The 18064-nt window shown below is 43.2% G+C and overlaps 1 protein-coding gene across 1 annotated transcript; it reads left to right on the forward strand.

Annotated features, from left to right (window-relative positions):
* The first annotated feature begins 632 nt into the window (after positions 1-632).
* slc7a3a (solute carrier family 7 member 3a) lies at positions 633-14955 on the forward strand. The gene is made up of 12 exons (XM_061085380.1): positions 633-733; positions 7370-7985; positions 8087-8248; positions 8644-8827; positions 8922-9037; positions 9301-9523; positions 10530-10669; positions 11642-11744; positions 12076-12308; positions 12399-12565; positions 12695-12803; positions 12897-14955. Exons 2-12 carry the CDS (start codon positions 7589-7591, stop codon positions 13046-13048), a joined length of 1986 nt encoding a protein of 661 aa, XP_060941363.1. The 5' UTR covers positions 633-733; positions 7370-7588; the 3' UTR covers positions 13049-14955.
* Positions 14956-18064: the final 3109 nt, after the last annotated feature.

Genomic DNA, 18064 nt, shown 5'->3' on the forward strand with positions numbered 1-18064 from the left:
ACTTTCATCTTAGATCAATTTTCATCACACCGTTGACTTTATAGAATTGGACTAGTTAGTAAAAGTAACTTGTGTGTACTTAAAATACATTTTCCAATTTATACTTTCATCTGACATACATTTTCATCACAGGAGTTTAACCGGTGACTGTATAGAATTTGTGTGGGTCTAAGTGTGTGTGTGTGTGTGTACAGTTTCAGTGTTAAGTAAATTAGTTCATCATGTCCTCCATCACAGGACGATGACCTCAATGAGCTGTGGAGTAAAAAGTTCACATAGTTTGGTCAACATCGAAGTACACTGACGGAGAATGGACTCTTCCTATGATCTTCATAGCACTGGCTGCCGCAGACACTCCATATATGGACATCTCTACTACGGGACAGCACACAGTCCATGGACTCACGTTCTCCCGCGTTTTAAAACCTTTCTCTCCACCTCTAGTTAACCGACAATCCACGACTCAACCAGCAGCGTGAACAGATCCACGCTGCTTTCCGGCGTTGTCGACTCCCCTAGCAACGTGATTGTTCTTTCCGCCCCTCCCTCCCTAACGTCACTAACGGAAAACCCCGCCCCCCACCTGCGTCACTTTGTTTACACGCCTCCCGTCTCTTATAGACAGACACGCGTCCACGACCGAGCGGTAAATTTCACCAGCGTCCGTGGAGACAGGTCTTCCGGTGTCCTCCTCCCGTGTCCGTCCTCCATCCTCCACCAGAAGATAGAGAAGGTAAACCAACCTTTTGTTTCATTTAACACGACACTAGGATCTGTTGTGAGTTAATAACGATGTAACAACGACTGGGTTTCCCTATGTCCACTCAGACTGATGCAATACCACCCCCCCCCCCCCCTTGTGTGTGTGTCTGTGTCAGTTGTGTTGGCGCTATGTTTCCTTTTTTCAAAGGTGTGTTTCTCCATCTTCAGTCGCTGTGCACGTCTTTCTTTGAATGAACCGACAGTGTGTAGTTGTGTGTTTTTTATTCACACTTCCTTACCCGGACCCTAAGGCGGCTTAACGTGTCCTTCGAGCGGGGACTGAGCCGGTGTAGTCCCGGTAAGTTAATAGAAGGGCGGCCATTGTGGGACATGTTTAACCCGCTTCCTGCTTTTTTTATAACCCAACCGCACGACGTTCACCCGGGTTAGCACTGGTGGTTTTTATATCATTGCTTTACCCGGGTAAGCACCACATTAGCGCCCGGATATAGCACTCCAGCGAGCGAGGCGTGGACCGACCAATTCAATGACCTGCTGCGTTCAATGACCCGAGGAAAGCGTAGAACTTCTTACAATGGAGTGAGTTATCGATGCATTAAAACACGGAGCGTGTCACCAACAAATGTAGCTGTCGAACTTAAAAGCATGTATGTGTATTTAAGCAAACGCGTGACTGATGCAATGCAACAACAGTGGGTTCAGGTGCAGAAATCTCTGCATGTAAAGCTGCAACACACAGGGACACTGATGCAACATTGCAACTGGAGTGGACCACCTGCTGGCACGCTGCCTGCACCAGGGCACCAGTGAACACCGATGGGTTAAACCAGGAGTGTTGACGTCAGTGGCACATTGTGCTGTTTCCGGGATGTTGTGAAGGCGGCATTAGCACCATGAGCGGCCACGTAGTTGGTGTTTTAGCCCCAGACAGACTGACAGCCCCCCCCCCCACTCCTCCCCCCCGGTCCACTCTGCGTGTAAGTCACCTTTTCTTTACTAACGTGGATTTCTGTTTATTCACACCAACTCTGATTTCTGTCGTCCTGCGAGTGGCCGAGTCTATGTGACTCATCCTTCCGGGTTAGTTCCCCCCCACACCCCCTCCCTCCCTCCTGTGCCACCATGCTTCCGTTGCATCAGCCGGTTCAGAGCCACACTGCGTTCGAAACCTGCCGTGCCAGTTTGGACCCGGGGTGGGCAAAGTGATCCAGACCCGGGTTGGGCATAGGGGTGGGAATTGGCAAAAATGTGACGATTCAACAGTATTGCGATATTTGGGCCACGATTCAATAGTATTGCGATTCTGCGATACTGCAAGTATTGCGATTCGATTCTGCGATATATATTGCGATTCATGTCCCCCATATTATTCAAAGGCTTTACAAAAAATGAGGAAAATAAGACTGCTCAACTCACTTCAAATGTCACATTGTCTTCTACACATTAACTGAAGTGCAAAAACTAAGAAAGGGTAGTGCAAAAACTTTGTCCTTGAACAATTCGGACACAGGACCTTTGTAATTATTTTCTGAATAGGAAAAAAATTTAATTTTTTTTTTTTTTAAATATTGCAATACCTTGTGCAAAATATCGCGATACTGGACAGAATCGATTTTTTTCCCCCACCATTAGTTGGGCAGAGCCGCTGCTGGACCAACCAGGGGACTGTACTAGTTAAATAAAAAAAAAAAAAAAGGTTATGGACTGGACTTGTTTTGCCAGACAGTGTATATTAGTTGTAAATATGGACTGTATTGCTGTTTCCCGTTCCCTAAGAATACTTATGTTTCATAACTTAGTCGATCAAAACGTTTTTAGTACATCATTGCATCAGCCATCACCAACCAGGTTATAAAAACTTGTTTTACATGTCTGGGATGTCTGTTCTGCTGCCTTTGTAGCATCAGCCTTGTTAAAAATACAGAGAGGAATTTCTGACCATTTCTTGTCAGTCAAGGTAAACCTGTAATTTGTTGTTTTCGAAAAGTGAGGTTGAAACGATTATTTGGGACAGGCTTGCACCACACCCTTAAAGTTACTAGTTTAAAAATAGTTACTACGCAGGTCTTAATTGGCCAGTTGTCCTTTGCTTCTAACGCGTACTTCTGTTCTTGTGGCTGGTGTTGTTATTGTGACGGTAGTGTTGGCCTCGGTTGTGGGAAAGTGACCAGATCCTGAGACTGTCACATTCAATTTCACAGGCATCACAGTTTCTTGGCAGGGGCCGTGGTCTCCGGCCAGGTGACTTAAAGGGTCGTTCGGTTTGGTCTCAGCGAGCGGTCCCATCACCTTGTACCCACACACACAAGTTCACACACATGCGTCAGTGCAAAAAATACAAAGCGCATACAAACTTCGTCATGAAACTGAACAGAGTGTACCTTTAAACATACAAACACTGGGGAGAACATTGTTTGTAATGGCTAGAATAATAGTTCACTGAGTGTGTGCAGCCAGACGTGATATTTGTTCCTTCCAGGGTTATGCAAGGTCATGTGTGCTCTTTTTCAAAAGCTGCCCCGGATCATGTTGTCCACTTTGCTCGGCTGCTGGTCTCACGAATGATGATACCGATGTATTATCACCAGAATTATTTTTTACCGATTTAATTTACATTTCATTTAGCATTTTCATCACCAGTCACCACATAAATGCCGTTATGAATCTTTTTGGAAATAACGTTGCTGGTCTTGTCATAGAACCCAGGTGCTGTGTTACTGTTGACAACAATCAGAGTCAAAACAAAGCCATGTGTTGTTTATATGTACAGAACGAGGAGCAGCAACAAGCTAGTATGTATTAGGGTCAGCAGTTTTGTTACTTTTCCCAATAATCCTCTTAGACTGCACGGCAGCAGTTGCAGCCACACTAAGTCGAGGAACAGGATCATTAGCTCTGTTGTAACCGAGTTAGTGTTCGCTCGAGTCGTTGATGGTCTTCCTCGAAAGACATAGTCCCATGTTTGACCACTAACCAGAAATCAACTTCTCTCCCCTTTTCTCAATTAATATTTTCTTCCAATTGAAAGTTGTGCCTTATTTTCTTTCGAATTACAGGACGGGAAAATGGCTGCAGGCAGCACACAGACCTTTTCCTCTTGCTGTGTGCGGGCAGTTGGGTAACGGAGTAGTTCACAAGACGGCACATTTGTGAACTACACCTACGTGCAAAGGGGGCACCCTCGTGAAAACCACAAGGAAAAGATTAGCTGGTAGATGACGTGAGGGCAGACTGACATTAAGGTGTTTCCAGCATAACTTTAATGAGACCACCCCTAAACGAGCTGTGCCAGAGATGATGGAACTGTGCCTCAACTTGGCCGGTAGACATGAAAGGAAGGAAACGGGACATTTCCTTATAAATGATCATTCTTCTGCATCTTCCGTTTAGGATGAACTCTTCGTCCTCTTGGTCTTTGACAGTTTGCTCAGTTTCAGTTGCACCTTTGTTCCACTTTGTGAATGTATGTGCAGCGTTGGGGCGAACCCCTGGGGAGATCACAGCCAGCTGGGCACAGTAGTTTAGTAATAAATGTTTATTGACACAACATTCACACTCTCAGATCTCAGTTCCTGGTGTGCATGTGGAAAATGCTACTGGAATGTCACACCAAGTGGGGAGTGGGAGCGTTTCCACCCAAGTACCAGTTTCCCATCAATCTTCAGAAGGCCGAGTGTTTATTATTGAGGCTGTCGGGTGCACCGTGCTGTTTTTATTTCATTGTTTCACTGTGTTTGTCTTTTTCTCTCAACACTTAACTGTACTAGGCAGGATATTCTCTTTTGAAATTCTGAGTTTAGAAGTGCTTTGATAAATAGGTTATATTGTTTTTATGGTATTAATAGAATATTGCTATTGTGCTGAAACACACCGACAGCATGTATCCTGCGCTTTATGAAAAAGAACAGACCAAATTTAGATTATAACATAAACGACGATTTTTCGTCTGCGTCTTTTTTTAATTGTTTAGCATACCCTGTGACCCGAACCTCTGTATGAACTGAACCTGTCGACCTGTTGAGGTTAGGGTGCTTCTCTGCATTTTCATTCTTTTTTTATAAACAAGGAAGCTTCAGAAATACAAGATGGTTAATAACCCGACAGTGTTTTCCCACTTTGTGTTTTGCATATTGTGGCCTCTTTGTTTTTCACAGTTTTTTTTTTTTTTTTTTTCTGTTTGAAAGCACCTGCAGCCTCAGTTGGTGTCACCTCTTCAGCCAGAATGAAAGTTGACTTTAAAATGTTTGAAAAGCACAAAAGAAGGCGAACAAAAAGCCAGAGCTGGTGATCACAGCTTCAGGCTGCGTTATGCTTCATTAGGTTCCTGAAATGGAGATTGTGGATATTCTCATGTTCTGCCCGCAGCAGCTCGGGTTGACACGAGGTTAACAGGAAAATCAGCACAACAAAAAATGACTGTGAAAATCTGAATAGCGGCCTCGCAATTATCGCTCATCTGAGAGTGTTTTTTTTTTTTTTGCCCAGCGTCTGATCCAGGTAGAACCACACTGTACCACCTGGTCTGTGTGGACTGGGTTAGTGTTTCTCTTCTTCCCTTTGCTCCCTGTCTGGTGAAGTGACTGATGGGCCTGAAATGTCCGTCTGCCTTCTCAGCACTCGCACCAGGGAATCAGGTGTCATTGCCTTAATAGCCTCGGACGCAGTTCAACGTGGCCATGACGCCGCTCCGCCCCCGCAAATCCTGACTTCAAGCTGTGTGTTGGAGAAAAAAAACGCAAAGCTGATCCGTGACACCGAATTTCGAGTGAAGCTGGAATTCAGTGGCAAGGATCAGCTTTGCGGTTTTTTTTGTTCTCCCTGCGTAGTTAGACATAAGAGTAGGGTTAGAAGTTCTTTCCTAGATTAGTGATTATTATGTCATCAGTCTGCAAGAACAGCACAGTGGAGCTAAGGCTGTAGTCATGACAGTGCTAGTGAAGGTAGTGTAGTACTTGCAGATAAACTAGGCACACCTCGCCCTTGAACAAGAAGCCCGGCTTTGTTACAAACAGTGCATTACGTAATACAACATACATATGCCAAAGTGTGTTACCTGAAGTAGCAGTTACATAACTTATTCTGTCATTACTTGCACTTTGGCATTAATAATATTCACTTCATATTTGGTTTTAAAACGACACACATTTTTAGGACGTCGTCTCTTTGGATCACGTCTCTGCCAACATTTGTCCACATTTCTTCTGTGGCTGGAAAACACCAAAATATGAGTTAACATGTGGTGTTTTTTGCCTGACGCATTACAGCAGCATGACATTTCAGATATACTTATTCCCCAAGCCTGTCTGTGACGATCCACTAACTGGCTCCGAAGTCTGGTTGCAAAACACTATCTGTCTCCGATTAGCTTTGCCAAGTGTCCTTGGCCAAATATGAACTGTTGTGTTTGTGCGCATGTTTCACTTGCAACACTCACCCTTGAACTTGACAGGGTCGTCACCACTGATGTATATCACGCGGCTGTTGTCCTTGACAATGGTTTTCTCTTTGTTTTATTCTTCAAGCTCGACAGTTCAAATCATTGATAATGCACCTGGTCAATTATCGGTCAGTGTAAATATGTTCTACACAACAACAATGAGAGTCACTCCAAAATGGACACATTGCACTTTTTCATAACTATTAACCGTGCAGAGATCAACCTTTTTAAAGAAGATAATTGTGATCTTAATTATTTGAAGTATTTTACTTCCTCTTTGAGGGTAAATGATTTGTCATTTGACATTTTTAGGGAGTTGTTACTTTGGGTGAGGGCCAGTTTTTATAGAGGGTCTTATCCGATATATAAACCTTCTCCTAGTGCAGCTGGTTTGCCTTATCAAGCGGCTGGTTCGTTCTGTCCTCTTGTCCCCCTGCTGATGTTAGTGTCTCCTCACAGCCTCCGGCTTTCCCAGGCTTCTCTCTGTCAGCCTCCATCTGCTGAAAAAACACAATACGAGCAGAAGGGCGCCCTTTTACGCAACAAGGGAGTGGTGAGGAATTGGGCAGGATTTTCTCTTGTTTTGATAGGGGTGTGTGTCATAGCAGGTCTACTCTCTTATTTTGATAAGACTTAAGCATAGTAGGATAGCGCTGAGGTCTCTTTTTGTCTTCATGAGGGATCTCGGTAGCCTGCAGCGTCTTGTAAGTCCTTACTACTCTGGGAGAGGTGGAGGTATGAATTCCTGGAAGTTATGCAACTGTCTGGTATTTATACAGATTATCATGTAGTGGGATGGAGCTTGTATTATCTATCTAGACCAGCCCTGTCTCTCCAGGAAAGTCTCCAGCATCTGCGGTGCTACCTGCGTTCACTAGAAATGTATCTTAAAAACCTGCTGAGACATTGTATGTAAGATCAGACTGTGTAAATACGCTTAGCGACTTATGTTACAAAGTTGTCCAACCCATGTTCACAGGGAACGTGTCCTAGATTTGACCGTTTCTTCAAGCCCTTCAGTGTAGGGTTTGTTTGTTTTTTAATCCTGTCACAGTTTTCGTGGAAACAACTTTCCACGAAAATATTCTCTTCTGGATTTAAAGAACGGAACAATCCGACTGCACAGACTTCTGAGAAATGTAACCGTTAGCAGTTACCAAACAGTTCCCCTGTTCTGAGCTGTTGTTTTCTTCTTGTGTTTCATCACAGGTCCTAATCTGCTGCTTCTGTGACCGGACCTCCCACTTCCTGTTCTGTCTCCTCGACGACACCTGAGTGAGCACACCTACGCCAGTGGACCAATAACAAACAAGTTATTTGCTGAGTTTACCTCCCCCATCTGCCCTAAGCACTTCTAATCTCAGTCCTCTCATACGTGTCGTGTTTAAGCAGTGTCAGTCACACACACCCACACTTGAAGGATTTCAAATGCCGAGCTCACGCACAGTCACAGCAAATATGGGCACCAAGCTGACCAACTTTGGCAAAAGCCTGTTGCGTCGCAGGGCTTTGGACTGCTCCTGTGAAGAGACCCGATTCGCCCGCTGCCTGTCCACCCTGGACCTCATTGCCCTGGGGGTGGGCTCCACTCTCGGCGCCGGTGTCTACGTCCTGGCTGGCGAGGTCGCCCGAGAGAAGGCAGGACCGGCTATTGTCCTCTGCTTCCTCATCGCCGCTCTGTCCTCCATGTTGGCCGGGCTGTGCTACGCCGAGTTTGGGGCTCGTGTCCCCAAGACGGGCTCTGCCTATCTTTACAGCTATGTGACAGTTGGAGAAATCTGGGCCTTCATCACTGGATGGAACCTCATCCTCTCCTATGTGATAGGTGAGATTTAGCACAAAAAGTTATAAAGAATGAAGAATAAACGGAAAGGATTATTTATTTCCCTTTCACCACATTGTTGACAATTCTGCCTTCTCTTGTAGGTACTGCCAGTGTGGCCAGGGCGTGGAGCTCAACCTTTGACAGCCTGGTGGAACAAAAGATCTCTGACTTCTTCAAAGCCACCATGACGATGAAAGTCCCAGGGCAAGTGCTGGCCGAGTACCCGGACCTGTTCGCCCTCATCCTGGTGCTCTTGCTCACTGGTAAGTAAGCCCTTTGCATTACTCTCAAGCATTTGTTTCAAAAACAATTATTTTTAAGAGCATCCCCCTCAGTTACATACTCTTATATAAACACGGGACATTACTTTGATTGTTTCAGTCCATGCAAACTTAGCGCTGTGAGTGTCAGTGCTATGTTCAAACATTGCATAATAGCCTGAACAGTTGTCACACCAACATTGCAGCTAGTGTGTTTTGCCAGTAGCCGTGTTAGAAAGAAATGATTGGTGCATTAGTGTCGCTGACTGATGGTATGTGTGATGAAGCACGAAAACATCCACCCACATAGCAGGACATGTTGGTTTTGAGCGGAAATGTTAATTCACATCCCTCTCCCTTTCTTTTCTCTCATCTCCTTCTTTACTTTCTATCCTCAGGACTTCTGGCCTTTGGCGTGAGCGAGTCAGCGCTGGTGAATAAGATCTTCACAGGTATCAACCTGGTGGTCCTGGGCTTCGTTATCATCTCTGGCTTTGTGAAGGGGGACACGTCCAACTGGAACCTGACAGAGGAAGACTACATCGCCTACAAAAATAGCACCAACAGCAGCGTGCCCTATCAGTCAGTATTTACACTCAAAGGTTTTACCGTATCTTCTGTGTTTTGATTGTTATTCATGACTATTAAACCACGCGTGTCATCTTCTGCCGCTCAGAATCGAGAAGGAATTCGGTGTGGGTGGATTCAGTCCCTTTGGCTTCAGCGGAGTCTTGTCTGGTGCTGCCACCTGCTTCTACGCGTTTGTTGGCTTCGACTGTATCGCCACAACAAGTGAGTGATTCTAATACCTCTATGGAAACTTTCACATCATATTCCCACAATGCCGGTGTTGACACAGCACCTGTTGCGCATATTTAAAGTCCATGTTATGTAACTGAGTGAACATAGAGAGATGTCACAATCGAGAGACGCCCTCCGGCCTTTTCAGGTGCTTTAAAAACTGGAATGTGTTATTGCAATTCATGGTTTTGCTACAAGCTTCAAATATCACTCCCTTCATTTCATCGAATCCTGCTGTTTTGCTTTGTTCTCAGGTGAAGAAGCAAAGAACCCCATGCGGTCCATCCCCGTTGGCATCGTGGCTTCGCTGCTCATCTGTTTCTTCGCCTACTTCGGTGTGTCGGCTGCTCTGACCCTGATGATGCCGTACTACAAGCTGGACGCCCAGAGTCCTCTGCCTGAGGCCTTCAGCTACGTGGCCTGGGCTCCTGCCAGATACATCGTGGCTGTGGGTTCCCTCTGCGCTCTGTCCACCAGGTAAAGACCAAAAACCATTTTTCTTGTCACTATGCTTTCTTTTACTTAACACTGTAAACATGGATTAAAGTTTTCCGTCGCTATGACGGATTTCCGTCAACTCCACTCGCATAAGGCGTAAAAAGCCGAGTATAAATCGGCCTTCCGGAGTCGCATTTCCGGTTTCATACCCGGAAACTGCGGAAACCACGGAAGATTTAGAAGAACGAATATAGACCAAAATAGAAGAGCACTTGGCAGAAAAGATCCGAAACTATGAACACTAGTATAACCCGTCACTGACCGGCGGATTTGTCCGCCAGAAAAAGGCTCTGAGGAGCCGCCGTGGCGATGTATATAAACGTATGCCACACACGAAGAAGAGCCGACTTCAACAAAAAACATTACTCCGGCTAGTGGTCTGGCGGTGAATTGCGTTGCAACACGCGCCACTGTAGAGGAACTATAAACCAAAACGAGTCCGTAGAAGCTGCGTGCGTGCGTGCGTGCGTAAAAAACGACTATAAATCGGCCTTAAAAATGCGATCGATGCAGATCCGAAGAGAAAAAAAAATAGGGGGGGGGGGGGGTGTAACACTGTTATGATTTGCAATAACTTCACCAATCAGCTGTGATTTTTTTTAACCTTTTGTTTGTGAACCATGCCTTGCGTCTTTTTCATGTTTGAATGGATAATTTGACGCTGCATTTAAAAAAAAAATCCATGCGTTGGCATATAATTGTTCTTGAAAGCATTGTGGAAATAAATGCTTGCTCTGACAACTTGTGCAGACGTTTTGTAATTTATAGCCCATTAACACGAATGGTGAAGTCTTGCAAAAAATATTGGTTTAATGCCCCAGCTTTAAACGAGTAAGTGATTATGGACCACGTGAAGTTCAAATATCGAGGCGGTAAGCAGCCACGACCCAAAGTGAGTGCTGATTTTTTTTTTGCTTTAATCCCTGTGTAAATCTATTTCGCACTAAAGATTCAGATAATTTGATGACTGTTTATCGCTCCTCAGTCTCCTAGGCTCTATGTTTCCCATGCCTCGAGTTATCTACGCCATGGCAGAGGACGGACTGCTGTTCCGTGTTCTGTCCAGGATGAACGCTCGCACAAAGACCCCTCTCCTTGCCACCATCGCTTCTGGTATTGTTGCGGGTAAGTTCACTCTCACTACTTGTGTATTTGACATAACTTGTCTTCACTTTGCATTTGCTTCTGTGTGTGTATATCTTGCAGATATCCCCCTTGTCATGTTCGCTCTATTGCTTTAGGCCAGAAGGCTGTTTGTTGCTGTGTCTCGCCGATAGTGTCAAGTCTGTCCAGATTATAGGTTGATTGTGGTTAGTTATTTATTTTCCCACGGTCACAGCTCGGTCTCCTGTTTCGGCTCTGTCTAGCAGTCTGTCTTTTCAGGGTCAATAACAGTTTATGGGTCAGTGACGTATCAGGCCAATTTTAAAATACAAAAAAAAATCTATTATAATTATTCAAACATTAGGAATGTTGTGCACACATCAAATCATATAAAAATTTAAAATGATTTGATTTTTGTGTTTTTCATCTAGATGAAATGTCATGTGGTGCGACCGTAATTTGTCTTAAAATTAATTCATTTAGTTTATATTTTTTTTTACAATTTCTCAAACATATAAAGTCATTAGTAACAAAGTAGTTGCATTTCTTTTGGGTTTTTGTAAATAATGATCTTATATTTGTGTTCTATAATGTCACTGTCCCCTGTTTAAAGGTAGTTAACAGACTTCTTTTTCTGGTAAAGTGCATAAAATTTATAAAAATAACAAACTAGGTCAGCACAAAAGGTCACTATGAAATTAATAATCAAAATATATATTTTAATTTTAGTTTTTTTTAGGTCATACCACATGATATCCAAATGAGGCGACTAAATACCAGCTGTGAGAAAGCTTCTTTTTTTCAAAACTTGAGAGAGAGCTCTATCTAGCAGTCTGACTTCAGGGTCAATAACAGTTTATACTACAGAGCGTCTGCAGAAAATGGAAACACGTTTTTTTCTCTTGCATTGTGAGCAGCCTGAACCATTAAAGCAGCAGTTTGTTTCTCTGACATGTATAAACTAAAGAAATCTGCTTTTGCCTTTCCTTACAGCTCTCATGGCCTTCCTGTTCGACCTGGGCGCTCTGGTTGACCTCATGTCTATTGGAACTCTGTTAGCGTACTCTTTAGTGGCCATCTGCGTCCTCATCCTCAGGTAAGCACCTTTCAGACGCTGCTAGCGCCGTATCAAAGTCCTGTGAAGTTGTAATCATGTGTTAAATACTCTCCAGCAGCTGCTGTGCTAATGTCATTGCCAAGTACGAGTATTATAATCTGTGTGCAGCTGAAACACAAGGTTCACAGAAGCTTTACGCTGGTTCTCAAATGGCTGTGATCGCTTTCTAATTGGACTAAAACGGACAGGAATGTTGATATATTTTTAAGCTCTTATTTGTGCGTAGCCAGTCTTTCTAGCTGCAGCATAAGTGTGTTTTTAGCCACCATGAAAAAATACCCACTCACTGACACACTTCCTGCCTCCACAGGTACCAGCCAGGCACCCTGAACTCCTCCAGCCAGACGGAGGAGAATCTGGTGGAGCTGCTGGAAGGGGAGAAAGTGGCTGTAAGCGGAGGGGACAGCGGCGACGAGTACGGCAACGAGATGGAGGAGAGGCCGCTCCAAGAGGCCTTCACTTTCAAGCTACTCTTCTGCCCAAGTGGGAATACGCCAACAAAAACCTCTGGGTACATTGTCTACGGAACCACTGCTACTATCTGTAAGTATGGACTCAATGTAGAGCCGGAATTCACACTTGGCTGCGACCAGTGTCGGTAACCTTTTCTCTGTTTGGCGTCTGTCTTTGCAGCCGTTCTCATCACCGTCCTGTGCGTCCTCCTGGCCAACTGCTTGGATGGGCTGGTGAACGGCCACGCCGGTGTCATTGTGCCCTGTGTCATTTTGACTCTGCTGTGCGCCGTCTGCTGCATCATCATCTTCAGGCAGCCTGAGAGCAAAGAGGCTCTCACCTTCAAGGTATAGAGCAAACCCTACGAATGCAGATTTGAATTAGCAACAGTCTTAGCGGCTTCTTCCTGCTACCTAGAACAGAACTACGACTGTTTTGAAATGTAGTTATGCTGACTTTGTCTGCGTCCTCTCCAGGTCCCCCTTCTTCCCTGGTTGCCCCTCTTCAGTGTTTTTGTTAACATCTACCTCATGATGCAGCTGGATAGGAGCACATGGTGCCGTTTCGCCGTCTGGATGGCTATTGGTACGTCTCATCACTACTTATCTGTTTCTCTAGTGCCACACATTCGCGTAGCTGTTTTGTAATTTCCTGTTTCCTCTCCTTTTCTCCGTCCAGGTTTCGTCATCTACTTCGCTTACGGTATCAGGAACAGCAGTGAGGCTGCCAACAGGTTATCCCCACGCAAATACGAGCCTGCGCTGCAGACCAAACGCCCGATTTACACGGCCCCTGACGGCAGTGACATGGAGGCGGGCGACAGCCCCTGATACAGACTGACATAGACCTGGGAGGCGTTGCAGAGCATCTACACTCATTTTGGCAGTGTAGGCAGCCTGGAACACACACCCGGGTTTAAAGGGAGGAGAGGCAAGAAAAACGCCGCACACATCTTACCTCTGACTCGGAGGCTGATTGACTTGATGGCTTGACACTGTGATAGAGCCACTTTCTGACCCATGTGTCCGTTCTTAATCTTTGTTGGTAGTTAGCCTTAGCCCTCTTGAGATATGTACCTGCCTATAACTCATGCTTCGAATGGACCGAACTAACAGAGTACTCTGTACTCCTCGTGTTTTTCATTATTTGTTTCCCCTCCATACGATGACGCTGTGGCTGTGAGGAGCCACATGGCTACTAGGGGTCAATTAGTACTACTGTGTACATTACTAAAAGAATCCCAGCGGAAACCAGTGAGTTTATGATCGTCAAGACTCATGGCTAAACTTCATACTGTTTAGGAAACCTGATGTCATGTAGACGCACGCACAAAAAGAGATGAAAATCATATTGTAGTTGTGAAAAGCTTTGAGTAGAGTCGACATATCTGGTTTGTTGCACCAGCCTATTTGTGTGTGTGTTAACAGGGTAGTGCTGAGGCTGTGACGTTTACAGTGTCAGGTCAGGGCCTCGCTAGGTCAAAAACACACGGTCGATGATGTTGATGTTGCTTTGCCGAGGCTGAAGTCCACGCTCTACACGTTGGATGACGTTTCTAAACATACCATTGCTGCTGTGCCCCCTGCCCACAAAGAACAGATATAGTGAATTATCTGTGTTTTTTGTTTGTTTCACCTGTAGATGTAAAATGGAATTTGAGGCCTTTGTTTTTTAGCAGAAACCAGGTAACTTAAATGATTGTAATTCGACTAAACATACACAAGCCAACAAACAAACCTTTAAGTACAGAACAATTGAATCTCTACCATTCGTTCTGGTATTTGCTGTTTTGTAAACCCCCATCGATCAGTTGTACAAGTTATATCCTCCATGTTGTCAATTTCCAGATTTCAGCCAGGCACTTGCATTAAAACCCCTTGAATGTCTGTACCCAGATATTCTTACATCAACACTAAAGTACCAACCTTTTTTTTTTTTTACTTCCTTGTGAAAATACTTTAATTTTTCACAAAGGTTCTCGTTTAGTTTCAATTGAAACGTGTTCTTGGCAGCTTTGTCTGTTGAGCTTCAATCACCTTTATTTTATTTTTACTACTGTATTTACTTATTCTTCTTATAGAACTGTTAATATTTAAATGTTAATAATATTGTTTGTTTAGGATAGCTTTCTTTTTATTTTTTGTTTTCGCGCTTTAATATCAACTTGAGAGTCGTAGATGTTCACATGATTTTAATTTTCAAATGCAGCTTCTTCTTTTTTTTCTAGTCTTTTTTCCACCAAGTGATTTAATTTTAACATTTTTCTTTCCTTCGTGAACAAATCAACGTGTTTCTGGATATTAGCTGAGCTGTTCAAAACAAGTAATGACCACTGAAAGCTGGTCTCTAAATTGTGACTTATTATGTTTAACTTTTTTCTCCTCATCATCTGGAATATGTTAAGTTATTGTTAATAGTATTTTTTTGTTGTAGTAAAGTGTTTTACTGTAGAATGTACAGTATCTGTTACGCATCTTTATTTGTATAATGCTGTTAATTATACAAACTTCTTTTCTTTACAATATGGCCTTTAGTGTAAGTTTGTAAAAGTTGGTTATTATAAATTACACAAAGGCCTTTCATTAAACACGATGAGAGGCAAAACTAAAGCATTTCTGCAGATTAAAACAGGATTTCTCTTGTGTACATTGTTAACACATCAGAACATGACAGATTTAATTTCCCATTAAGGTTTTTAAAGACGTCGTGTGAAAGAGATTTTTTTTTGGGGGGGGGGGGGGGGGATTCAGACAGTGTTTCTAGATGTTGTGAGTCTATAATCTTGTGCCTAAAGAACCATCTTTCTGCCTGAGAAAGGCACCGGGGCTGGAGTCGTGTGTATCAGACACAATCTGAGACTCGAGGCAGATGAAGTGTAAACCTCTGTCAGTGATGAACTCCTGTCACACAGAGCTCTTCACACACAGCCCTCGTTGCCTTTCAAAAATCCACTCGATCATCCCCCTTCCAGATGCTGTCTTATTAACCGCAATGATCTATCATTGTCTTTCTGTTTTGTATCCTGTACAAATGGCTGTCATGTATAAAGCGAGCTGTATTTTCAACATTTTTTTAAAAATAAAACATGGTTCATGCGTATGTCAGATTGAAGGCGCCTGTCTTTTCTCCACCTTTTTCCTTAAAGAAGCCGGAAGACATTATCTTGGTATGAGCTGCATGTTACAGGATGTAGAATCCAGCTCTACCGGTTTGTAGTGAGTCAGCGGTGACACACCCCTTACACTTCATTCACAATGTCAAATATCCAAGTTACAACATGACTCAGACCCCAAGCTCACCAACTGCCCAGGTTCCGACATGAATCTTACAAACACTAAAACCTTGCTTTCATTAATATATAGGAATTGTCCTCACGTTCTACGCCTAAAATGTATATTCCTCCGCCCTGGCTGATGGGCCCTTTATAACCATACTCCATATAGGTATATTTAGATCTGATACATAAAGCATCTACACAGACATGTTCTACTTCTACAACTGCTTACAATTTCGACAGTTCATTAGGAAAGAAACCTGGGAGTACTCTTGAACATTACACGTTTTTTATTAACTATGCATTATGACCCATTCTCTATTTATTCTGTCAATATTTGGGTTCAGACTACTTTTCAAAAGTAATGTCTTATTTACTTTATATATTTTTATTTGCGTTTAGTTGAAAGTATTTCCCCTCCCTCCCCTCTTTCTCGACACACTGACGCCCTCTAGTGGTCACAAACAGCATTACATCAAAAGTTATTGAGTCATCCAACTCAAAGTAAATTTATTGATTTAAAAAAGAACCAATCCTTGCACAATTGTATATTTGTTAATTATTGAGGACACTTGATGTCACAACAACATTGAACAGTCGACTTTGTCAGGTTTGGTTTAAGATTAATTATTTACATGTCCGGTGATGTGATCGCACGTTTCCAGCCTCCTTTAAGTTTATTTTCACAAGATTAACATATAGTTGTTTGTTTGAATGTTTGGACAGGAAGTTAAGTGTGTGTGCTTTGGCATCGTTCCTCCAAAAGGCACTCGAAAGACTCGTCCACTTCAAATATTTTTCCGAATGTTGCTCATCCCTAAGCAACAGATAGAGGATCTTTGTTCCTTCTGCTCTTTCTGCCTATAGAGTGAAATGGTTATTCACATTATATCAAAAATAAAAATTATTTTGTGTCTTTGGAAAACGGAGACATGCACTGATTATAAACATGGATACATTGACTTTATATAAATGGATTGTAGGCATAGGAGAGAAAGTGTTGTGTTCAGACAGGTGGGGTCACAGGAATTACATTGTGCAAACTGTATAAATCAAACAAATATATTATTAGTTAATTTTTTTATAAAGCGAATTTTTATGGTGTCACAGGATAAAAGTTAAGTTTAAAGTTTTTCTTCATTAGTCCATTAGACATGATTTGTTATTACTGTATTATTCACAATTTATACTCATATTTATGAATGTATTTTTTGTTCACACCGGGCTTCTATACAAAAAGCTATAAGGTTATCATACTGTACCTGTTCTCACCATAGACTTTATATAAAGACGGACGACATGTGTGCTCCCAAAAGTGAAGCTAAAATCCCTCTATCGCCCTCTGGTGTGTGACTGCACTGTAGGTCATAAATCCCAACTCCTCCATGTTAGCAGATGGGACATGTACCAAACTAAAATTTCAAAGTTCATTTAAAACCTTTTTTATATGTGATCTTAGGTAGTTCTTATCACACTGACGTTTTGGTCCAGTGTTCAATATTCCAGTAAATTTGGTTTGAATTTATTTAATGCAATAAAAAGGGGGGGAAACATCGTAATTGACAGTTTTGAGACTGACTGTGATGCTTAACACTGAAGTTCTATCTCCAGATGGTCACTGCTCAGAGTCTGATGGTGGTTCCAGGATATTTCAGCTTCATTTCTGGATAGTGGGAGGAGGTGACCACGGGTCGTCCATCTTTACAAACAGTCTATGGTTCTCACCACCACAGACCAGTAAACACATATTTGGTATTAACCTCTAAATCCTTGGCCATGGTCCAGTAGTTATCAATATAAGCAGCTACAGTATCGATTCCTTTTCAGCGAACAGATTGGACAACTCGTTCTCCAGCATTCACACAAACAGACATCACAACATCTCAAACTTTGGTTCGATTTGATTTCACTTTCCTTATCGTATAAAGCCACTTGGATTCGTAGTGCAGCACAATCGGTGAAGATCTCTTCCCGTCTCCTCTGTCCCACTGGACACAGTCTGTACAAGTTCTGAGTGTTCTGTACCAAAGTGGACTTGAAGTGTTGGTAAGAGCTGAGGGTTAAAGCAACACCATGCACCTCTTCTGAGCAACAGCGCCCCCTGCAACCACCAAGCTATGAAGGGGTTTTCATAAAGAGAGAAACTGCCTGTCAGTCTGTTCAGTGTGGAACTGAATGTGTAGCCCTACTCACTGAACTGAAACACATGTGAACAGTGTATGTAAACCATATTCCACATGTGCTTTACGTTGGCATGGTTATCAAGCAATATATCCACTAGAGGGCAGCGCAGAGGCGAGAGAATATCTAACGGGAACACACATGGCGACGGCAGAGGTTTTGATCACAAAAACGGGGAAAAGCGGCTGACTTGTAAAGTTTATCCTTGTGACCGGGTGAAGTAACATCAGCCTGTAGTGTCGCAAAGTGTCTCCTCAAAAAGTTGTTGCTGAAATTTTGTCCTTGTTTCCTATAGTCGTCTTGCTTGAGCCATTGGCTGCACTGCCCCCCTGAGGATTCCCGGTGGTACTTCTCTGTCGTCTGTTTTGTACACTTTCAAAAAACGCGCAAT

This window comes from Limanda limanda, chromosome 14, assembly GCF_963576545.1.
Source record: "Limanda limanda chromosome 14, fLimLim1.1, whole genome shotgun sequence".
Taxonomy (NCBI): Eukaryota; Metazoa; Chordata; class Actinopteri; order Pleuronectiformes; family Pleuronectidae; genus Limanda; species Limanda limanda.

What these genes read in the sequence shown, in the direction of transcription:
- slc7a3a (XM_061085380.1), top strand. Translation starts at nt 7,589, where the DNA reads ATGCCGAGCTCACGCACAGTCACAGCAAATATGGGCACCAAGCTGACC. An exon ending in CGACTGTATCGCCACAACAA is followed by an intron (nt 9,038 to 9,300) that starts GTGAGTGATTCT and finishes CTTTGTTCTCAG; the next exon opens with GTGAAGAAGCAAAGAACCCC. An exon ending in CGGAACCACTGCTACTATCT is followed by an intron (nt 12,309 to 12,398) that starts GTAAGTATGGAC and finishes CTGTCTTTGCAG; the next exon opens with CCGTTCTCATCACCGTCCTG.